Source organism: Paramormyrops kingsleyae, chromosome 18 (genome assembly GCF_048594095.1).
Source record: "Paramormyrops kingsleyae isolate MSU_618 chromosome 18, PKINGS_0.4, whole genome shotgun sequence".
Lineage (NCBI taxonomy): Eukaryota > Metazoa > Chordata > Actinopteri > Osteoglossiformes > Mormyridae > Paramormyrops > Paramormyrops kingsleyae.
Genome location: NC_132814.1, coordinates 15,687,937 through 15,711,621, shown reverse-complemented (window position 1 = coordinate 15,711,621; position 23,685 = coordinate 15,687,937). Strand labels below are relative to the sequence as shown.

The 23,685-nt window shown below is 49.6% G+C and overlaps 1 protein-coding gene across 7 annotated transcripts in view; it reads left to right on the top strand.

Moving 5' to 3' along the window:
- Window positions 1-23,685, top strand: part of LOC111846280 (pleckstrin homology-like domain family B member 1) — a 77,208-nt gene that overhangs the window by 46,821 nt on the left and 6,702 nt on the right. For 6 of the 7 annotated variants that reach the window (XM_072702135.1, XM_072702137.1, XM_072702136.1 and 3 more), the window contains 14 exons: window positions 9,645-9,878; window positions 9,964-10,110; window positions 10,626-10,763; window positions 13,325-13,453; window positions 14,876-15,031; window positions 16,021-16,131; window positions 16,460-16,549; window positions 18,097-18,222; window positions 19,822-19,980; window positions 20,935-21,087; window positions 21,395-21,511; window positions 22,081-22,183; window positions 22,436-22,486; window positions 23,231-23,513. In XM_072702135.1, the coding sequence (XP_072558236.1) occupies window positions 9,645-9,878; window positions 9,964-10,110; window positions 10,626-10,763; window positions 13,325-13,453; window positions 14,876-15,031; window positions 16,021-16,131; window positions 16,460-16,549; window positions 18,097-18,222; window positions 19,822-19,980; window positions 20,935-21,087; window positions 21,395-21,511; window positions 22,081-22,183; window positions 22,436-22,486; window positions 23,231-23,513 (1,997 nt within the window). The remainder of the gene's footprint in view (window positions 1-9,644; window positions 9,879-9,963; window positions 10,111-10,625; window positions 10,764-13,324; window positions 13,454-14,875; window positions 15,032-16,020; window positions 16,132-16,459; window positions 16,550-18,096; window positions 18,223-19,821; window positions 19,981-20,934; window positions 21,088-21,394; window positions 21,512-22,080; window positions 22,184-22,435; window positions 22,487-23,230; window positions 23,514-23,685) is intronic. The other variant, XM_023816337.2, reaches the window with a different exon arrangement.

Here is a 23,685-nt window from a genome sequence, read left to right as displayed (position 1 = left end):
GCTGACATTTTCAAACAGAAGGAACGGCCGAGAGGGGCTACCGTCTGGGTTTGCCCAGGACCTATCAGATAATCAACTAAGTAATCAAGAGTGACAGGAAGGGGGCGGAGCCTCCCCGGGCATCTTTATAGGGTTACACTGCTTATTGTCTGCTTCTGCACAACGTTAGCCTATTTATAAAGGATAATTGGGCACATTAAGGTATAATGGGCAACTGCCCTGCCTTAAAATTGGCCTTAATGGGCCTGGGGCAAGTCGGAGAACAATTTGAAGAAATGCTACAATAAGGATTATTTTCCAGCCGCCGTTTCCAAGCAAACGTATCTTTTTACAGCATGAACATTACTTCGGTGATCAGCGGGCAGAGCTGGAAAGACTTGGCGAGACTGAAGGTGAAGCTGGCTAACTCGACTTGCCCCCTGGTTTGGCTTTTCAGGGAGGAGAGGTTTTGATTTCTGATATTTGACTTGACTGACTTGAAATCAAAACGAAGGCACTAGGATTCGTGTGACTTTAGGCCTAATTAAATGTTTTCCAGCTGGGGGGGGGAGTTCAGGTGCCGCTTCTTCTTCTTTTTTTTTTGTTCTGCAATGACTCATCTGATGAGTTGCTTATCTTGGTATCACCGTTTTATGGAACCAGTCGGTTTAACCTCCCAACAGCAGGTGGTGCTGTGCCGCGGGACAGTGCCCAAGCTGTTCATATGCCGATCCATCTGTTTGCAGTCACAGTTGTAGGACTGAGGATCTCAGAGGTTCAGCGATGAGACAGCGCACATTCCTGAAGGCTTTTAAAGCCCCCCCAGCAAGACACTGGCGTCCGGGGGGCTATATTTACCCAGTGGGTGAGCGTGATTCATTTCCGAGATGCCCCCCGCCCCCAGCTGGTGCTGGCAGAGGGCTGGACTTGGGACATACCTCACCATGTGGTTAGTCCATGCTATATTTGGAGGTGGGTTTTTGGACTTTCTTGGCCGGCATACTTGGCACGCAGAACCCGTCTCATGGAGCGCCGTTGGGGAGCCGCTATGCCCGCCGCCGGGTCGCTGACAGCCTCAGCGCCCCGCTGAGGTTTCTAAGTAGTGACATCATGGGTCGTCCTGGGCGCCTCTGCACTCAGATGTACGCTTAGAGTTTCAAAATCGCCGAGGAGAGAAGATCGTCGTCTCCAGGGCCTTCTGGAATAGAGGCAGCAACCCGGGTACATTTCATGCTATTTATTTAGCAGACACTTTTATCCAAATGTGACGTATAATCGAGAAAGCAGGATCCGACCGTCCCTGCAGCAGTCGAGGGTTAAGGGCCTCACCTAGGGGCCCGGCGGCGTAAGCGTGCTGCCAAATCAGGGATTCGAACTTGTGCCCTTCTGATAACTGCGATCACTGTCTCTACCCACTGTGCCTCACACCATCACTCGTACGTTGACCACAGGGAAGAGAATTGGCTCGATTGGCTCAGTACTCTGCATGTCAGAAGAAGTATTTCAGTTTCTTTGTACCGCATACAAAGAACATGCAATGCAAAGTGCTGCTTGTAATATGAATGTGAAATTTACTGTCACACGAAGAACAAAGATGGGTACATCGGTTGGGAAAGGGAGGCAACTCAAGAGGGAGGGGCTTTTATAATGTATAATTTAGCAATCCCCCCCAGCACGGACAGGGAGGGTTTTTTTTTTTAATGGACTGTGCATTAAATCATGGGTTAAGTGCAGGATAAATCACTGGTCTTGAGCTCGTATATTTTCTGTGTTTTTTCCTTGCTCTTGGTTAAATTGCGACGACATTGAGCGAGTGGTTTTGAAGTTGCGGTGTCTAGCGTGAGATGTTTATGGTCCTTGCTCGTCTCTGCCTTTGTGCCTGTGTAAGTTTACAGCAAGGGGGGGGGGGTGTGGAAAAAACTTGATTAGCTCTGGAGGGCTTGCATAAGTCTGTGTCCTCCTTCCAAACAATGAGTACCCTCTCCATAAAGAGACTACATCGCTCTTTAGGTTTTTAAGTTTACCGTTCCTGTGACGGACACGTCCACAATGACACCTCAGCGTGTGTAGGTCTGTGCGCTGCGCTCCGATCCTGGCAGTAGCACCTCTAGAATGTTCCATGATGGCAGCAAACTTTACATCCCCATCCATATTGCCCAGATCCCCGCAGCGTGGCCTACTGGGATTGACAGACGTGGCAGGAGAACCGGTTGGGAAAGGATCCATCTACCATTTACCACCTAATGAAAAGTGGTTGGTGTCAAAGGCTAATGCTAACATCCATCTTGCTCTGTTTCTGTGCAGCTGTGGTCAAACGCTGTGGTTCTGGCTGGACAGGCGAATAGAAAAGAGTGACCATTCTGTCTGTTATTGCAATCTGCTATTGGGAGAAGCTGCTTGTAGCGGCGTTTGTTTGTTTTGTGATACTACAGGTGGGCTAAGTTATTTTTGGTGAATGATAAAAGGTCTTCTCACTATAGTTTTTTTTTAAAATCCTTGGCAAAAGGACTGTTTTTAAAGCACATTTTGTGAGTAATTTTATCTAATTCATATTAGCAGTTTACGCGGTTCTATATTTTACACGGTAAATACGTTCTCAACAACTGTATACCTTCTGGTCCCCATACCCTTAACCGGCAGAGTCCGTGCAGGGACAGCGACTGCATGTGCGGCTTTTCCTCTGAAAGATGGCTGCCGATTTTTCTTGCCAGCGTCTCTGTGCCCGTTCAGCAGTGAGCCGCCTTCATATATAATCCTCCCAGGAGCTGCAGGAAGGCAACAGTCCACTAGAGGTCTCTACAGCACCAACATCTGGCTTGTAAAACCAGAGACAGCTTTTATTCCTACAAATAAATTAAATTAAAATCTCTTTCACGCAAGGATATGTTTTCACTGGCAATCTATGCAGTAATTTTGAGTAAATTATGCTTTTAATTTTGAAAATGAGAGTTTCTTTCAAATCTCATTGTGGTAGAATCGCACGCATGGTCATATTCGGTGCGTGATTTATGGTTGGCAATCAGCCTAACTGCATGTCCTTGGACCGCGGCGGGAATCTGGAGCACGTGGCGGAAACTTGCACAAAATGGCGAGAACATGTAAACTACACGCACGCAGACAGCGAGGGCAGGATTCCCAGTGCCGGGGTGGTGAGGCAAACCACTAAACTCACCTCTCTGGTCCATGTAACGGTACATTCTGTAACTAATTAATAATTATAAATGTGTTATAAATCTGGGGTAGGGAACCTGATCCATGGGGTGCAGGTTTTTGGGATGGCCTCTCAGTCAGCCAATAACAGTGGGTCTCCAGGACTGGAGTTGAGAACCACTGTTTTATTATTGGCTGATTGAGAGGTCATCTCAAAAACCCACACCGGCCCTCCATGGAAGAAGTTCCCTACTCCTGTAATAAACGAAAAATCTCTTCTTTGCCGATGAGGGTCAGATTTGCAATTCCAGTCTTGTCTGCAACCGTAAGACAGGAGCTTAAACAGAAGTGTTCAAAGCTGTTGCATACTCGTAACATTCTCATCCCAAATGCCCCTCTCCCCTAGAGACAAGCTCGCCCCCCCCCTCCGCCCCCCAACATGCCGTCCCTCCCCTAGCAGCAAGCCTTCCTTATAGCTTCACAGTGGTTGTGGCCCCGCCCCCTCATTGACTAAGCCCCTCCTACCCAGTCTCCGAGCTGCGTGCCACTGTCAGTTGCAGGGCACTCTCCCGGCTATGAGGAGCACGTCAGCTGGAAACTGGGCATAGGCTCAGAGGAGGGTCCCGAAACACGCTGCCGGGGCAGAGAGCGGCCGAGGGGAAGACCCGTCCGTGACCCCAAAGCTGCGTTGGCGCCACGGGACACAGAATGGACGAGGCGAGGGACCGAGCCGTGGCTTACCTCCTGGCTCTGGTCCAGGAGAATCCAACCTTCCTGAACAACATCTCCTCTCTGATGAAGGTACCTGCGTGCTGTATATTTTTTAAAATGCGCTCTCATTATTTATAAACCGTTCCCCAGAATGGCGCTCGGGTGGCATGAGGTCTCGTGGAGCAGTTTATTCCGTCTAACGTGGAGGATAACTATAGAAACGGCAAACGCCTCTGATGACACTGGCCTTTCTCCCTCTGCATAACCTTCAGTGCTCGAGGCTTTCAGATCAGATTCTCAACTCCTGCGATCCTAGATCCAGGATCAGATTGACCCGTGTGGTGTTATGGTTTGCTTCTAAGTTTTGGCGAGATATGAGCATCTCCATGACGTCTGGAACTTGTTCCCTCAGCTGCGGGTTGCTGTTGGGAGTGTTGAGTCTGATATCAAGCGCTTGTCATCTCTGGTAGGCTTGTTTTGAGATCGTGATGTTTGTGCTTGACTGTGAGAACGGGGACCCCCCCCCCCCACACACACAATCCCGGGGGCTTTTAAGGACTGGAATTTCCTCGTTCCCATTTTTCAGCGACACAAACTTTTGCATTTTTTTATTTGGCCACGGCATAAATTTTCGGAAAGCTCAACTTTGCATTTTGATGTTGGTGGGAGGTTAAGGGTTATTCTCGATTTATGCATGACTAGAGAGGGTAATTTCCCCCCTGTGGCCGGGGGGGTCGCCTCGGGCTGGGGTGGGGGCGGAGTGGCGAGCTTCATCCTGGGAAGCTGGCGAGCTTCGTCCTGGGAAGCTGGGCTGAGGACTCGTCTCATGGTTGTTCAGAAGCCCTTTGACCTGCAGGGGGTCTCAACATGTCTGTCCGCTTCGGAGGCCAAGAACTTGGATTATATGGCAAGGTGGCCAAAAGCACCGCGGTCAACGGAACCTCGAGGAGGCCCGCGATCAGCTGACCTTTAAGAGGCGCTGAAATTACTCTGGGCTCATTAGCTGCTAAGCAGATTAGCGCCTTCATTACCGAGTACCATTGCAGTCCAGTGTGTGATGTAGTCTCGTGTACAGCGTCCTGGGTATGGGCCCGGACCTTTGAGCATGGGCCTGCATGGTCCAGTCTCCCAGGGACGCCCGCATTTGCGTCACAATGTGAGACCCGTGACCCAGATCACTCCCAGAACTGCTCAGATGTAAACAGCCGCAGCCAAATGATTACATTTCATTGTGCGATATACCTGCACAGCAAACAGTGAAGCTGTGTGGGTTACCTTCAAACAACAAAGCCTGCCTCTCAACCATCCTCCGTCCTCCACGCGTGCAGAGTTTAAATACCGGGCCACCTTGTCTGGTTTCTCGAAACCGCAGCGTATGCCTCCCACTGTCTGGCGCGTCTGCTGGGGAGTCATTAACCCCCCAGGACGTCTAAGCGGCCTTCTGCACACTTGGGTGTGTGCCAAAAGCCCGTTTGCCGGAGTTTGGAGAGCTGTTAGCAGTGACTGCCCTCTCAGGACATTAAGAACAAGCACAGGCCGAATGCATGAACTCGGACTGAACTCCTCTGCCCTTGGCGACAGAATCTGAGCAGCGTCACAAAAGGAAGCTGGTGAATCGTCGCCCTGAACTGCTTATTTGATCAGGGCCGCCATCCATACAGGTCCTGCCACTTTTTTAGACTTTCGTTTTACATTACATAGAGATGCACAACATATTGGTATCAGCCAGCGTTCAATGAAATTAAGACATCAGCACTGGTCTGATGTATCGGTCTTGGTTGGTATTTAGTCAGTATTCAAACAGCACCAAAGCTATTGACACAACTTCTGAAATAAATGCGACAATCAAGTTGAACAATCAGTCGTTTTCCATAGCCGAGCAGAAGGGACTTCATTGGCTTGTTTACCACTCAGAACCTCGCTACAGGCTCCCAAGTCCCCCCCTGCTTCACTGATGTCTCTCCGCCTCCAACGGATCACACATCACTCTCTTTCATGTGCCATAAATATGAATATTTATATCTATACCCATACCACTAATACTATTGCATTTAATATTCATCTGTACTTAAAACAGCTTGTAATTGATTCTTTTCACTAGAAGTGAATGTTTATTTTTTTTCAGCACTTGATTTCATTCCCTACACGCTACCCCCATGTTCTCGGAATTACAATAAACATTCCTGAAGCTTGAATGATGTGGTTTCTACTCTGTTCATGGGACCTTAAGTAAGTAACATCAACAGAATCAGTTTCGCTACTGATTTGTGAAGCACAGAGGTCGGCCAGTTATCGGTAATATTAGACAAAAATATTTTCAGTAAGTTCTATATCGGTGCACCACTAATACTACACTATGTGATGTGCTTTAAGGGCTCTCGTTTCGTAATAGTGTGAGATTGGGGAAGCCTTTTCCCAAGAGCCGGACAGTTTGTCCACCCGTTTGCTGCATCGGAGATGGGACCTTCAGACCCACCCCGTCCTAAAATTAGTGGCGGACAGGAATAGGAGGCCCACCAGTGCAGTCTCTACCGGCTTGTGGTGTGAGCGTCTCGGCCCAGTCAGTAGCAGGATGTGAGGGGGAGACCGCTGGCGTACGTGACTGCTTGTGCGCTCTGGCGTGCCCGTCTGTGTTTGTCAGCGCCGCAGCGCCGAAACAGACGCGGAAAGAATGAAAATGAAACTTTATGTATGTGTGTCAGACGGAGAGGGAGGGGGGACGACAAGGCCCGGCACAGAGTGAGTTTGCTCTGGAATGTGGGGCACTGCATGGGCGGGGGCCGCCTGTGGACTTTACACCCACATGGACCCTGTCCTGCCGGGGGGGGGGGCTGAATGCCTCAGCTCTCTGGGGTGGGGGCTTTCGGGGAAACAGCCAATTACTGTGGCTACAGCCGGTCAATATGGCTATAAAGCTAAGCATCCGACGCTGTCGACCTTTGACCCCAGGCGAGGGTGCAGATCCGGCCCCCTCTCAGAGGATCAGAGACCTTGTTACGTCTGCAGGGCCGGCGGTGATAAAGAGCAGGAGGGGCTTTACGTGGGAGGAATTGTGTAGTCTGAACAGTTTCTGTGCAGGTGGCAGCTGTTCAGGGTCAGCGGCCAAGGCATAAGCGAACTGAGCAGCTGCTTAGGGCCCAGCGGCCACCAGGGGGCGCCCTATCTGATCAGCCTGTCAGAATGGGAAGGAAGATGGCAAATAACAACTAGGTTAATAAAATGTTGCTTAGGGCCCCAAAAAATGATGAACCAGCCGTATAGACACTACTGAAACCCGCACAGCACAAGGTCAAAAATCCCATTGTGCCCACTTAGGCTTTATTTATATTCGTTTGAGGTCGATTCCTGTCTTTATTTGGCTTCGGGGCTGTGCATTTTTTTTCCTCCAAAGTGCTCAGGGCACTTAGTTCAAAGGACAGTCTGAAAATTTTCACTCTCTGTGGTGTTCAAGCCTACACGTTAGCTTTTAACACTTTGCTGTGATACCGGGAGAGGCGACTGACGTGAGCTGACAGCTCTGTATAAGAGAGACAGGTCTTGCTCTGGGTTTTTTTGGCTTTAAAGTACTGCTCAGAATGTTCCAGGTTCTCACTATACTGCTGATAGTACAGCTTGGGGGTGATGAGACGGTGTGGGAGAGGTTTATTACCTCTGAGATAACCCACATCTTGGGCAGTGTTTGCGTAGGAGCGTCAAGGCTGTGTTTGGGATGGAGGGTGCTGCCAGGTGGGAGGGGCCTTGTTTGTTCATCTGTCTCGAGCCTCTGTCAGCGTGTCACAGAACAAGGCGACGACCTCCGGAGCTCCGTGTGCATGTCTGCTCTTCCTAGTCGCTGTGCACAGCCATGCGGGTGAGTCTGCCAGAGGGCAGTCGCATTTGCGCCACTCTCTGCTCCCTGCGGTCCTGTCCAATCGGAATGAGCGTCCCTGCGGTCCTGTCCAATCGGAATGAGCGTCCTGCGGTCCTGTCCAATCGGAATGAGCGTCCCTGCGGTCCTGTCCAGTCGGAATGTGCGTCCCTGCTGCTTGCCGCTATTGGTTTCGGTTGGGTGGCGTTTGGCTTGTTTGCTCGTGAGCGAATCATGAGTCTCTGAGGCACTGCGACTGGATACCGGCATGTAAACATTAAAAAGTGGCCCAGGTTAGATTTAATAAGTTAAAATGTTTTATTTTGTGGCCAAAGACAGTAATGATGAGTGGAGACCTCGCTTTCATTTCCACTGCAGGTTTCTCATTGATTATGGCATTTTACTATGCATCAAATCAAGCTTTCAAGCTTTATTTTGATTCCTTGTTTAATGGACTTTCTCTGGGGATTCTATGAGAAAATTGAGGGTGAAATTGACCAATATTTTAGTTGAAGAATCCAGAAAATCAGTACATTTCAATGGATAATTAAAGTGAAGTTTTTGAAAGAAATAACGACAAGATATTGGGTGACACAAAGAGTAATATCCTTTCTTTTCATGAAAAAAAAAATTTAAATAACAGAGAAATGATCAGCTGAATTGGACGTGTTTCGGGCCAGTTTTTACACTTTCCTACAGTCATGCATACCGTCCGGTACCTGCTGAGATCGGGCACGCAGGAGTGTGGTGTGTGACCGGGACCATGTTTACGAACATGCTGCATTGGCCGTTGGAGGCAGGGATGCGAGTCGATTGGAGTTCTGTGGATCGCACCGACCTCAAAGAGCAGCATGTGGGCAGCTCAGCGCGCAGGATCTGGGAGCGATTACGTGGCCTTTGGTAGCTTCTTTACGATGTTCTCCATGAATGGCGATATGGTCGCTCCTTACATGATGGAGCCTCTTCATCAGGAGGGTCACTAGAGTGTTATGATATGGGGGCTAAACCTTTACTAGGGTCTGATATTCATGAAAATGAATGAAAACATGCCATTTAAACTAATTAATGTACCTTTATTTAAGGAGGCAGAATTCTGTTCTTCATCATTATCTTTAGCAAGAGCATTATTAGCGTGTGTTTGTGTCTCCAAGTTGCAGGTGTTTGTGTGTGAGCTACAGATAGCGTAGGGGATAAAGGTGCAGATGCGTAGTTAGAATGTCGATAGGTGAAGGTCTCATAGGTGGTGGTACAGTCGAGTCCCTAGTAGTATATAAAGCTAAATAAATGGGTGGAAATTGTAAGTCTTCAGGCGCCACCTTGTGTTAATGTCGGGTGATCGCAGGCTTGCCAGGCCGAAACTGGTCCCAGATGGAGTCACACGGTCTGGGGGTCCAGGGGATGGGCAGGGGGCGTGATGGAGTCACACAGTCTGGCGGTCCAGGGGATGGGCAGGGGGCATGGGGAGGTCAGTGGGGGTTGGGGGGGTCTCTGGCTTATTTAGGGTGGGCCCAGGGCAGCAGCTGTTGGTCCCCCTCACTGTGTGTGGTTTGCAATTGACGTTGGAATGGGTAGTGCTGGAGGATGTGGCTGAAGCTGAAGGCATTTACTAGCCAAAAGAGCCCCGACTATAAGCTGGTCGATTCAGGTGGACTCTGTCTACCACAGACCCAGCGAGGTGTTCTACAGGTAACCATGTGAGAAGGAGGGTTTCTTGCCAGTAGGCCTGTGAGACCTCAAATCTAACTCAGCTGTGCGTAGGAGTCATTGAGGTCAGACCTCATGACCATCCTGTGAGACAGGATGCAGCTTTATGAGGGTATAAAGTCAACAAAAGCCTTGGGAGGCCCTAATTACCGGTCACATTCTGCAGGGCACCCTACAGTCACGATGAGGTCGTCTCTCCTGGCTGTCATTGACTCTGAAGTCTTCCCCTCTCCCCCCTCCTCCATATCTGCAGGAGCGGCAGCGGCTGGAGACCATCCTGAACCTCTGTGCTGAGTACAACAAGAGTGATGGACCCAGCATGGAGGGGGCGGGGCGACTGGGCTTCCCCGGCGAGTCGGGGGGGGTCAGGAGACCCACCATGGAGACGGCTGGTGCGGCACCTCTGCGGGCCCCAGCAAGGCCTAGGGAAAGTGATGAGGAGAACCTGAAGGAGGAGTGCAGCAGCACTGAGAGCACTCATCATGAGGTGGGGGCCCAGGGAGAGATACGTAGCATGCCCGCTGATCCTGGGTCAGGTTACCGCTGATGACTTAACTTTGTCCCTCACGTAGCATGAGGACTCACCAGTACTGGGCAGTGCCGGCCGGCAGGAGTTGGCCTGCATGGAAGAGGAGCGCGTCCGAGTCCTGGCACGGGTTGACGAGCTGAAGACACGAGTCACCGAGCTGGAGCAACAGCTGCAGGAGTCCAGGCATGAGGTGAAGCCAATGGGAGAATGCAGGACTGGGAATTCTCAGTGTGCTAACAGACAGGAAGTAGATCCATGTCACTTCCTGTGTAGCTGATTGTCACCAGCAGCCATGTCAACTTTCTTACGTTGCATCTTACAGCTTTATGAAGTGTATTTTAGGATGTTTAGGTGAAGTAATAGAAGAGCAAATTTTCAAAACCATCTGCATATTTTTATTGTTGTTGAGGTAGACCACCAATGACCTAAAGTCAGGCTTCTTCATCGTAATATGTTACTGTACTGGGAACCAAAACTCATTCAGTGCTCATGTAATCCAAAGGAGACCTTCCGTTAAATTTGCCAAAGTCCACAGAATTTTTCTCTGTAGACGTATCCCATGGACTGAGTAAGTTTTTGGACATTTGCTCTTCAGTTGTAAATTGTATATCCTGGTATTTTGTTGGCTTTGCTGGGTTAGTAGTAGTTGGTGTGTGTAAGGCCTGAGATTGGGCGGCGCTCAGCCCTGACTGGCGATGTGCCCAGGCGGAGATGGAGCGGGCACTGCTGCAGGGCGAGCGGCAGGCTGAGCTGGAGCAGATGCAGGCCGAGGCGGAGATCATCGCTCAGCTGCAGCGCAAGCTCAGCGAGATGGAGGGCGCCGTCCAGAGGGAGAAGGACAAGGTGGGATCCTGGAACTCCAGGCGATGTGCCTCACACACGCACACGGATGCACGCCTCTGCATCACACGCTAACACCTCCCACTCCAGATCTTCTGGAGATGGTGGTGTCACCGCAGCACTAAACATACCTGCCTCTTAGCACCAGAGACAACAACAAAAAGAAACCACAGAGTTTTAAATCGTCTTTGATATGCTTTTTCATTAATAGACTGCTGTCTTATTTCTCTGCAATTATCTGCCACCAGTTGGTGTAAGATTAATGTTGTGCGTTTCACTTGTAAGCTTGACTTGCTGTGTAAGAGGAGCGGTGTTTGGGATCTTTTCGTCCACTCGATATGCCTCCCATGACCTTGCTAAGTTGACCCTTTTCTTTGAGGGTTCTTCTTGAGATGGAATAGGAGTCTCTGGTCTTTGACATTCCTGGAAGGTATGGCCCCTGTTGGATGCCCCCCACCTTCCTACCCAAGGCCCAGTTTAGATAAAGACCTTATCTTAGCATCCTCTCAGAACCTGGCAACATTGCTTCCTTGTGCCAGGTCTCTGTAGGATCTCGACACCATAAGCTAGGGCGGCTTCTACTGCATGTTCTGGTTTGTCCTCCCAACATGAGGTAAGTGGTGATGAGGGGATGTGAAAGCCCACAACTGGTAATAGCCCAGTAGTTTGTCTGGAAGGTCAGAGGATAGGTCTTTCAGTTTTCTCACAATGCCCTCTGCCTCCATTCCTCTTCACAGCTTCTGTCTCCTATGTGGTCTCCTGTGTCTGACCCAGGGCTTCCTCGTAGCTTGGCTCCACTAACCTGCCTCCATTAACCCCTTTAACGCCTCCACTGATGGCCCCTAGGGTCTTCTCCTGCAGCCTGTGTGTAACTAGTTTTGGTCTGATGGGAGACTCACAACCTCAGCAATATGCCAACAGTAGATACAGGGTTACCCTACCTGACACAAAGGGATGATGCTCTAGCAGAATGAATATCCTGCATTGACTCCAGGGCATGATATCATTATTCAAGAGATGATGTCATCATTCAGGGGATGATGTCCCCTTAGGCACTGCGCACTAATAATGCCCTTGTTGAGGCTCTTAAGGCCGTATTTCTGTTATGTCTTATATTTTTGTGTTTCTAGTGCTGTAGAGAACAGTGTCCACAGTGCAGAAACAAAGCCAAACATGATTTGTGTGAAATTTGCCAGATTAGAGCGGGCCCTTGGTGTACATGTGCGTGTGTGTGTGTGTGTGTGTGTGTGTGTTTGTGTGTGCATGTTTTCTACCTTGGCTGACACTCTTACCTCCTAACTCACACTCTGTAATTAAACTGAAAGCCTAATCTGCAAAGTGCAGTACTGCCCCACAAACTGAGGGGGAGCCAGTGAGAGGTGACTGGCAGGAGCATCACCCAATCATGCAAAGTCCCACCTCTCCGCTTCGAAAACCAACATAGCCCAGGGGAAGGTCTGATTGCAGAAAGCAAAACAGATTATCGATGAAATGGTGTGACTGGAATCCCTGTCGTCAAATTGGCTGTGAAAACACGCCCCCGCTACTGTAAATAAGCTGTAGGAAATAAATAGTATTCTCCGGTTTCCAAGATTTTGATGATGAAAAGTCCTGTGATGGCTTTCAACCAAAGCTTCCCAGCCAGCTGTTGCAGTGCTGCACTCATCCGTGTGCTGCTGGCTTACAAAAATTTGTTTAGATCAGAATATTATTTAAGACTGGAAAATAAAACAATGAAAAGACATCTTCAGCTTGTAGCCCTTTTGGAATATTATCGCTGAACATATTTTTAACGAGCAGAAATTTGAACGATTATAAAATTCTAGCAGTAGTACCCTTGAAACGAAAGCACCAATTTTCTGTTTTTGGGGACAGGACGATGGGGAGGGAACTGAAGGCTGGACTGTGATGCAGCTGGGTTGAAGGGGCAAACACACACTAATGTCTGTGTGGCCCAGTGCCCTCCTTAATTCTGCTAAAGAACAGGACAAAATAAGTTGGCAACACAAGCCCCCCACGTCGGACTTTCAGAACAGCCTGTCTTGCAGAACAGGGTGATGTCATAATGAGGCTGCGAGCTATTGGCTGAAATGCTCTGGGGTGTTTTGTTTAAAGAAACATAATTTTCATTGTATACAGAATAACTTTTAACTGGAGCAATTTTTGGTTAGGCCTATTAGATAAGAACAAACATCAAAGCCTGTACTGGATTTTAAACTTCTGTGTAATGGCAAAAAAAAAAGTAATCACTGCAAATTGGAAGAAATACAAACATCTTAATGAGTCTTTTGTTAGAGGTTATTATCCAGTGATGTAAGAAAGTGCGTCACTGTAGCTGATCCCAAAAACCGTCCGACCTTGTCGGCCTGCCCCGCACCTCCTGTCTGGCTTCCCCACGGATGTGACCTTTAACCTCCAAAAGCTTTTGCATGGCGTGGATTTGAGCAGTGTGTTTTTTCTCCTCTCCCTCTCTTCTGCTCTCTCTATCTCTCTCTCTCTCTCTCTCTCTCTCTCTTTCTCTCCCTCGTTTCTCTCCCTGCCCGGGCGGCCTGTGCTCTCTCTAGGCGAGGGCAAAAGTTGACGCGGAGAGGGAGGCACTGGAGAGGCTCCAGGACGGGTACAGTGAGCTGAAGAGCCAGCTGCATAACTGCCCCGAGTCACTGAGGGAACAGTTACAGGACCAGTTCCGAAGGGTCAGTCTGCCCCCACCCACCCCCACCAGCATCGATCCCAGTCCAACCCACTCTCCCTTTCCTCATGTCAAAGGCAACCAAAACCAGAACCACTCAGTCCGTAGCAGCAAACCCCCCCCCCCCATGCCCATTCTCCTATGGTTTGGACCAGCGGTATAGAACAATAATAACGCTGCACATTCCCAGACTGGAGCAATCCATTCCTGACACTGCGGGTCACAGAAAGCCTGAAGCCCCTTTCCTCATCCACTTGTCCACCACTACCCCATCCCACTAGGGTGTGCTTATAAATTGCCACCACCACCGTACCCAGAGCCTACCCGCCATTTAATCAGCAATTTACATAACAGCCCTTTAGTTGTTTAATAAGAGTAGATGCCCTACTTGCCCAGTGGCCCCTCCCGTACTGAGACCTCAGCTCGCTTTCTGGACAAACAGGTGGGTACCCGGGGTACCCGGGATGAGCTGGGACGTTCGTCCGCGGAGGCAGCCCCGCTCTGATGGGGGCGTCTTCTCTCTGGGCACCGTTGCCGTCTCCGTGTTTCCTGTCCTGCTTCTCACTGCGTGTTTCAGCTCTTAATCATAACAGTGTGTCACTAACTCGACCTAATCACTAACCACGCCGAATGGCGGAGTCTCTCTTCTGTTGTCCCCGACACCTTGACCTTCGGTAGACTGGAATGGATCCGTGATGGAGGGTGGTGCTGGTTCGGGTGACTCCGGGAAACTTTCACGGTTCGCTATCGGTGTGGCGTTTATTCTCGCTTCGTTCATTTATTTGGAACCCTGGTACGTGCCAGTAAGACTACGGGCTGTATAAACATGCCTTTGCAAGATAACGAGACGGATAGGTCTGTGAGTTAGCCGGGCAGTCTGCTGTCAGTAACACTCCAGTTGTTTTCCATTCCCAGAGGTATTTCCTTGAAACTTACATCCATTTTCAGATACGTAGTGTGTATGATTCATACAGATTCTTATTTATTAGGTATTTTTTATTTAATTGCTAGTTTGAAGACTATTTACTGAAACTGCTCAAGAGCCATTAATTGACTTATTTGGCCTCCGGGGGATGCGTTTATTTACGGTGGGAGGTCTGCTCAGTCTCAAAGTCCTGCCTCCTGGGATGTCATGTGACTTGTTTGCCCGACACTAAACTTCTCGAGAGGTTTAGGGTAACCTAAGAAAAAGGATGTGAACGTTGTCTAGGCCTTAAGGGTGAGGGAGGGCTCTTGTTTAGGCTGTTGGGGGGGGGGGGATATATTAGATACGTTTTTTGTTTTACGGTATTGGATGATTTGAATTTGTTTTTAGCGCAAGACTGTAGTAAAATGTAATTGTCTGCTGTGGTCACTGAGCCTGTCTGTTAGGTGACTTCTGTGCCCCCTCCCCCTCGCCCTCCTCATTACCCACAAACCCTCTCAGGAGGCAGAGACCCTGGAGGCGGCGACCAAGCGCTTCGAGGACCTGGAGTTCCAGCAGCTGGAGAGGGAGAGCAGCCTAGAGGAGGAGAGGGAGACGGTCAGCCAGCAGCTCCTGCAGGAGCGAGCAGAGTACCACAGCAGCCTGGCCAAGCGGAAGGTGGGGTGGTGGGGGTGTGGGGGGGGGGGGGAAGCACGCTCCTTAGCATGTCCACACCGCCACCCTCTGAACACGCTCAGGGCTGCTGGAATGCCAGAGCTCCCGTTCCAAATGAGAAATGGGCATAGCTACTGGGGGGCGGGAATTTCCAGAGGTCTGGCACTGGAAATTTGGAAAGGGAGCAGCGGGGTTTAAAAGACCAAGGCTAAACTGACAGAGACAGGTTCCCTTTTCCTGAAGGCTACCGGTTCAGATCTTCAGAAGGGTGCTGCTCTTGTACCTTTGAGTGCAGCAAGCGGAATGTCTCCTTGGAGATGTATGATGTCGCTATACAGGTAATAGTTGCTGTAGGTACGAGTGCCAGCTAACCCAGTGTTTCCCAACCCAGTCCTCGGGACTCCCAGACAGTCCACATTTTTGAGTTCTTCCAGCTCCTAGCCAATAATGAACATGGAATATTTGGTATTGGGTGTGTTGGCAGCAGGGAGGGAACAAAGCTGTGGACTCTCTGGGAGTCCCCGGGGACTGGGTTAGGAAACACTGAACTTCTTTTGTCCAAAGTGAACTGAGGCAAATAGCACATTAGAAACGTGCTGTCAGGCAGTCAGCGAAGTATGAATGTGGCTAGGCTGTGTTTCCAACAAATGCCCAACTACAATGATATGACGTGCTTACCTTTAATGTAATGGAGCGGACCACATGCATTCAGTCAGGCAGGTGTGAAGACGCCTCAAGAAGGTCCCACAAGGGTGAGCGCAGCAGCGCCCCCCTCTGTCACAGTTATCGCGTTGCAGTTTCATATTTTTCAGTTAAACTGTGATATTAATGACTTCTGCCCCCTGGTGGTCAGCAAGTGAGCAGACAGAATTTACAAGACGTCCTACAACATATTTCCGAGTTCTGCCAGGCTCATGCTCAGGCTGCGGGCCCAGAATTTTATTTATCCTTCCCACTGCCGTAAAAGGACCCTTTGTGTTGCTGGATTCCAGGAGAAGGTGGCGGCGCTGGAGAGCCAGGCCAACCAGCTGGGTCTGCAGGCAGCCCAGGAGTGCGAGCGGCTGGCCAAGGAGAGGAACCTGGCGGTGCAGATGCTCCACAAGGCAGGTGTCCCCGGCAAGGCCTTCGGGCAGGGAGAGCCAAGCAGAGCCTTTGTGCTTTAAGTACACTGTCATGTTTGTAGCAGAAAAGTCAGAGAAACCCATATTTAGCCTTAAAAAAACGTAACTCTAGGTTTCCTCTACCTCCAAACAGCACATAGCATAATCTGTCCTGTCCATCATTTCTTCTGTGTGTATCACTCTGTGGTCCCACCTTAACATGCCTAAAGCTGACTTGACGTTTCCAGAAGAAAGCTTTCCCCAGATTGCTCCACGTGACACTGGGAAGAGGAGACGTCTTTTTGATGTCCGTGTGGCGCTGTGTTTACAGGAGAGGGAGAAGCTGTCTGCCCTGGAGAAGAGATACCTCAGCCTAAATGGAGGGAGGAGCCTCCCCAAGAACAGCACTACAATGAAGGAGGTGAGGCAGCCCTGTCATTCTGCCCCCTGCTGTCCATACTCGGTACTGCATTTGCTCGCAAAAATGGAGCAGTGCGGAAGGATAGTAAGAGATAGCAAGAGCTGGGTAATAAAAAAATCATTTTATTTAAATGATGAATTGTGATCAATTAATTGAATATGTCTTGTCCCCATTTCCTTTCACCACGGTGCTTTGTGTATGTATGTGTGTGTGTGTGTGTGTGTGACAGAAAGAGTGGCTGTGTTTGAAATGGTTCACTGATTCTCTCACTACTATTCCTTATATATAAATGCCTATGCAGTTCGGACTGTAGGGACTTAGCCATTGAAAAAAGGCGATGGTCTCAGACCCAACGCTCTGCTGGCGTCCTTATGACCTTAGACTGACATTTGCAAATAGCTAAATACACAAAATATATAGGAAACAGAATAAAAGGAAGAAGTGACTATGGATGTGTAAGGCTATACTTTTATTTAAGTTAAAATTAGATTTAATTTAGTGGATATTTTCATTCAAAATGATGTACAATTGAAAGCATGGTCATTATGGGCCTTGCTCAGGTCCCAACAGTGACATCATTCAGATGGCCCTGGGATTTGAACTGGTGACCTTCTGATTATAGGCACAGCAGTCTAATTCTCTAAGCCTCACAATATTTATTATTATAAACTGAGAAGTAATTTTCAGTCTTTGCAGAGATCTGTAGTTTCAGTAAATTTTTAAATTTTTTTAATAAAAAAAAAAGTGCTTATATTTTGTGTGAAATGTTACTGTCTTGCGTCATCTGATTTGTATAACAAGTGGTGGGCCAGTAATAGACAGCAGCTTCGCACTGCATTGTGGTATCCACAGAGCACTGCAGTCTGTCATCTGTACACTGTGATTTGCAGTGCAGTACGGTATCCACAGAGCATTGCAGTCTGTCATCTGTACACTGTGATTTGCAATGCAGTGTGGGTACTTTTTATTGCACTAAATAGTGCATTGAATCTGCTGTTAAGAATTCTCACAACTGTAGCGCACTGTGTTTATTTTATGAAGCGATTCTGAATGCAGCCAGTGAGAGATTTAATGTTGACTTTTTATTATTTTTGTGACTTGATGTTACGTGGGACCATCTATCCATTTACTGTCTCTGCCTGTATCCTCATGTCTGCATCTCTGTGTGTTTGTGACTGCGGTGACGTTTTTCTCTGCCAGGATCACAGACATGCCTGCAAATCAAGGTCTAGAAAAACAGCAACAGAAAGTCTAATCACCTAATATAATGTAACAAGTATTAACAGCTCAGTAACAAATTGTAAATAAAAGTGCCTATTTAAGCTTTAATCCTTATGCTATATAAACGACTTTCATCTGCTTCAGCAGTTTAGAATGTTTTAGTGGTCTGGCAGTGAGAAAGCTTGCCATTTGGGTGGCCATAAAGGTATTTTGTCATTGGGCATTAGGCTTTACTGGTCATGGGAATGTTCTGGAATGTTCTAGTTTACGTCACATGGGACACGTGTCATCCTGGGTAGCTGTTGATGCTCAAAAACTTTGAACAGGAAGTTCTCCATATCAGCGAATCGGATGCAATCGAGGACGCTTATTCCCAGAATTCCCTCTGCGAACCTGCCGGCTCCTACTTAAACGCTTCATCCTCTCAGATATATCCCATCCGACCCCATGAGGTAATCTGGCTGGCCGGTCCTGCATGCAGCCTTACAATCCCTCCCCCCGCCCTCCCCGTCATCTTCTTGAGTTTGGCACAGTCTCTGTGTGGGTTCTCGTCCGCGTCTCTGTCCCCGTCCTACCGATCATCACACGAAGGCCACGCTTTTGTCGAGCGTCGTCACTGGCCGTTGTGTCTTGTGCACGCTCCCCCCCCACACTCGTTTGCATTCAGCTTGACTTTGGCCGCTGTTTGTTTGTTTGTTTTTTTCCCCACTTGTTTGCTTTCTGAAAGAATGTGAGTCTGCTTCTCTGGAGCACCAGCTCTGTGGTGAATTGCTAAAGCATTCTGCCTGGTGTTCAGGGACTGCATGGAGAGCCTTGCTGTGAGAGCGTCCCTGTGCGTGTGCCTTTACTAGGTTTTTTTTTGCCCCCCCCCCCGCCCCCCCTTCCTCACCCTGGGTTAGTAGCAGCCTGTATACGCACCTGCACCCTTTGCTCACTGTGCTTCTCTGTTGTACATCTGGGCTGCAGCCCCCGGCATCCTGCCAACATTTTCAGGCTGCTTTCGAGAGCTGGTGGCCCTTTTACAAGTGCCCCCCCCCCCCCCCTTCTAGATGTGTCCTCATCAAGAGCTTGGTGAACAAATGGAAAAGCAGTGGTAGCATATCTTGGGTGCATTTGTGTGTATGAGTGTGAGAATCCATGATTATACTGACCGCCGTTTCGTCCCACACGCCTCTGCTGTGGGCCTAGTGCTCTCGGGGGTACCTGAAGCTCTCTGACGTCTATAAGATGTATGGGAGCGGAAACCTCAACCCCCCAGCTGCCGCTACCCCTGCTCCGCACTGCCTCTCGCTCGCCGTAGGTCCGGCCGCTTCCTGCGAGGTACCACTCCGCTTTCTCTCTCCCTCCCTCTCTTTCCCCGTGTCCCCCCCTCGCCAGCATGTCTCAGTCGCAGCTACGTCACTGTCTTGCGTTGATTCTCTTACATCCGGTCCTCTTGCTGCTGAACTGCATTTGTAGGCTGTAAAGCACATTATTTGCGTGTCATTTAACGGTGGTGGTTTGCTCTGGGCCGCACTGCTAGCCTCAGGCCAACAGAGGAACGTCCCAACCTTATTTGGTCTTTGTTTTATATCAGCTCAGTGTGTTTATTCCATAGGCGTCTCTCCAAGTTATACCTTTGAGGGGATTTTAAATTCAATGGATTGCATTTTAAGTATCATAGTCTCCCATATGTCTGGTATATTTTGCACTGTATTTTAAAATAAAATTAAATTTCATTCATATCCACAGCCAGTGTCTCTGTATATAATACTAGCTGCTTTTGTCCCTCTGTAATATTTGACTTCTTGTTCACTCTGAACAGTATTAGGGCAGTTTGTCAAATTGCAGCAGAGTATATTAGTTTTTGGAAATTTAACTATCGGCATCTTGACCATAACATTTCTTTTAATCATAAAATGTTATTAACATGATATATCAGGCCTTAAACTGCAGAGGCTAATCCTATTTCTCTCTCTCCTCTGTATGTCTATCCGTTTCTTTTCTTTCTTTCTGTTCTTGCGCTTTTTTTGCCTCCCAATGCCCCTCGCTCTGCTTGTGCTTGTGGAAAGGATTACATCACTCTCAGCCAAGTAAACCAGATCTTCGGGATGCCGAAGGTCGACCCCTCCCCCACCTCTCCCGTCCAATCATTCCACTCCGTAGTTGCAGAGCCCGCCTTCTCCTGCTACACAACTCCCCGTGGCTCCTCCCTCTCTCTCTCTACCGAGGTGTGTGTCCCCACCCCCCATTCCGTCCTTTTCCCTCATCCGGCCCGTACGCTGGTGGCTTAGCTGCCTGAGGCTTCAACTCCATCGGCCTTAAATGGCAGTTCAATCTGACAGCTCTAGTATCTATAAAATTCACCGCACATTGACCTTTGACTCCTCCCTGTCTACTGCTGTGATGGAAGACGCTGGATGTTCCCGATGTTACCGTTCAGATTCCACCCGCCATTATATCTGAGCCTGTGTACCGAGTACTGGAAACCATATTCTCATGAAAACTCAACTTGTTACTGATATGTGCTGGATACTAACTGACTAGCAATATAAATCCATTAATAAAGTCATCATTCGGTTTACTTGGAGTGTGCTTGACCGATGACCATGTGTACTCTTCCACATCTGTGTACATTCACTTCCTCGCATTGAAAAGATCAGTCAAGAGCAAGATTTAGTCAAGATCAGAGCTTTTCGCCCTTCAATGGGCAGAAATGTCTTGTTTCTTGATCTTTATCCTGCTGGGCTGAAGTCCTCACAAAGGTTCTTTGGAATTCACTGAAGAACTGGTGTCAAGAGTGGTCGCAAACTCGGCTGGAGTAGAAAGATTGTTAGTCTTGTCAGCGTTTCAGGATTCACGTGCTGTGGACCTGCAGGATTGGGAAGGAAGTCCTTTCATTTAGCATGGTTCAGAATTAGCGCAAAGCAGAAATTACTGCTGGGGTCTCTGCGTTAAGAATGTTGCCTTGTTTTCTCACTATGCATTGAAGGGGTAGAATCTGTACAAACGGACAGAGCTATCAGGCTGGTCTGCGATCCGTTGGTTCTCAAACTCGCATTTAAAATATTTTCTTGTTGACTCTTTGTTTTTCTCTCTTCCTCCTCCTCCGCTGCCGTCTCGCACCGTTCTTCCTGGTTCTCTACTCTATCTGCTTCCGTTCCTTCCCGGATTGCTCCTCTCAGCCTGATTGGAGCAGGCCTCAAACGGCCACTCTGGATTTGGAGTGGTGGTACCAGGAGGTCATGGCTGCCGGGGAGGCCGTCCCTCTCGCGAGCGGCCAGCCGTGCCCTCCCCCCCTCCCAGCTAAATCTCTCTCGTCACGCAGGCCAGCGCAGGTAATTCCGGGACGCTGCTCCTGGTTCCTCCTTCCCCGTCTTTCTTAACCTCCACTGGTTTTGTGACGCTGACTGGGCATATTGGTATGAATGGTTGAACTGTACCGTCTCTGCCGCTTCAGTCGGGATGTCGTTGTCCTTCAAGCAGCAGAGCTGCGGTACGAAGTGTGACCACAGCTGCGCACGGTGAAGCTGAAGGTTCCCTCACTTGGTTTTCCTCTGACGGATGACTGAAGGGTTTGTCCTAATGTACGAGGTCTCGTTAAGGGAGATTCCATGACTGATGCGGATTTCCCTCCATCTTCAGGTGTACCGCTCCAAACTGGAGAGTGACAGCAGCTCAGCCGGACCGCGGGCCAAAGCTAGCAGCGGATCACCGCCATTGTACGGCGCTGCGACGCTTGGCCGTAGCACGGTAGCCAAGGTGTGTCACATGACTGTTGCCATGGCGAATGGCTGAGATCATTATAAAAATGGGTGTCTGTAGAAATCCATGAAATTTTGATGGATGGATGGATGGATGGATGGATGGATGGATGGATGGATGGATGGATGATCCCAAAGGAGATTACATGTTTCAATGTTAACGCTACATAATACATACCAATAAACAGTAACAATGCAAAGAATGTCAGGGATTCCATACTATAGCAACAGCACAATATTCCACAGTTTGTATGGCAGTGAACAAATGAGTGTTCTGTGAAGGTGCCTAGGTGGTTCCGGTCCATTCAGACAGTGGGTCATCCCCCCCACCCCTTGCCATAGGCTGACTCTATGTAGAATCTAATGGCCGAGGGTGGGAATGACCTTGCATGAGCTCCGTGCGGCGGGACACCCCACAGCCCACAATTAGCCCAGTGGTTTATTTTCAGGAGTGAGCCAGCAAGGTGCAGCAGACAGAAACGAGTCGTACCACATAAGACATACTGTAACAGCTTCAGCCTTCTTCCATCCTCGTGGCTAAATAGCTCTCGCCCACCCCTCTCACAGAGCCCCATGACGCTCCCCAGCAACACGGGAAGCCTCCCCCGAAACCTGGCTGCCACTCTGCAGGACATCGAGACCAAGAGGCAACTGGCCCTGCAGCAGAAAGGTAAGACGCCCCCTTGTGGTGACCTCGTGCATATTCCACAATGAGCCGAATGCATTTCAGCTGCCAAGCAGGCAATGGGAGGATCCTGATGGGACGAGGGTTCAGAAGTTGGTTCTTTGATCTCATCAGGGCCCCCCATCTTACCCGTCCAGCCCCCCACCCAGCCCAGTAGCTCTCCATCCATCCATCGTAACTAAAGTATTCTCTGTCTCCATGTCTCTCCTACCACCACATTGCCTGCCCATCTATCAGTGTCCTTGTCCCCCCTGGTCGAGCCCCGGCCCCCCAGCGTCAGCCTCACAGGTAGAACCCCCAAGCCCGGGGGCAGCGGGCCTGCCTTGCCGTTCAGCTCCTAGCCTCCGTGTCCCAGTTGGGACTCTGCCTTCTCCTTAAGCAGAAAGCAGATGCAGCATGCTCTTGTTTGGGTCCTCTCTGACGAGAGGTGTATCCTTGCAGAAGGATAGGCGATGAGCTTGTAGCCACACGTAGACGAGAAGACCAAAGACGACCAAAAGCAGACTCCGATTCTTGGTGCACATCCTCGATGTGTGTGACTGTGGCTCTCTGTAGCTGGGTCCCCAGCACATACATGATTTATGTATGCGTGGGACACGGCTACACTGAAACGTGGCTGGCCCATGTTGGTCCTTGGGGCATTGGTTGACGTCTGTGGACCACACGCATGCTACAGCTTTGATGTTGTATCTCCACCCTGATACCGATTTTGTTCGGATGGCTATGCTTTCCTATGCCCAACTGCCCCCCCCCCCACTCCCACAGCTGGTCTAGTGTGTCTATTGCGAGCTGCAGCCCTGTCCACCCCCGGCATGTGTGCAAGCCCACGCAGCGTGTCGGTCCAAATGCGCCCAAGCTCGGTGCACCGTTTTGACTTTTCCGACAAGGTCGTTTCCACGCTCGGTCCACCAGGGGGCAATCATGGGCCCGTTTGTGCTCATGCATGATGCACGGCTGTTCTCCCCCCCCACCCACCCCCTCCCCCCCGGTGGAGGTAAGAAGCCCTTCGTCTAACTCCCACGAACGCCGCAGGCCACCAGGTGATCGAGGAGCAGCGCCGGCGTCTGGCGGAGCTGAAGCAGAAGGCGGCGGTGGAGGCGCAGTACCAGTGGGAGGTGCTGCACGGCTCCCAGACCCAGCTGAACGTGCCCCTGGTCTCGCCCCTGCCTCCCATGGTGCACCACTCCATCCTGCATCACCAGCCGCCCGCAGCTGGAGAGCACGCCTACGACACCGTCAGCCTGGAAAGTTCCGACAGCATGGACACCAGCGTCTCCACGGGCAACTCTGCCTGCTCTCCTGACAACATGTCCAGGTTTGAGGCAAAAGCGGCTGCCGTCTGATTCCATGATGTAAAGTTAGCGGTAGATGGGGGAAAGTCACCAGGCACTTCGTTTTGTCTGAGCATCTGTTAAGCTGTTCATGAGGGTGATATGCGTGTTTTTCCTTACTCGTGATAATAGACTGCAGTCCTTTCATTTTTCTTT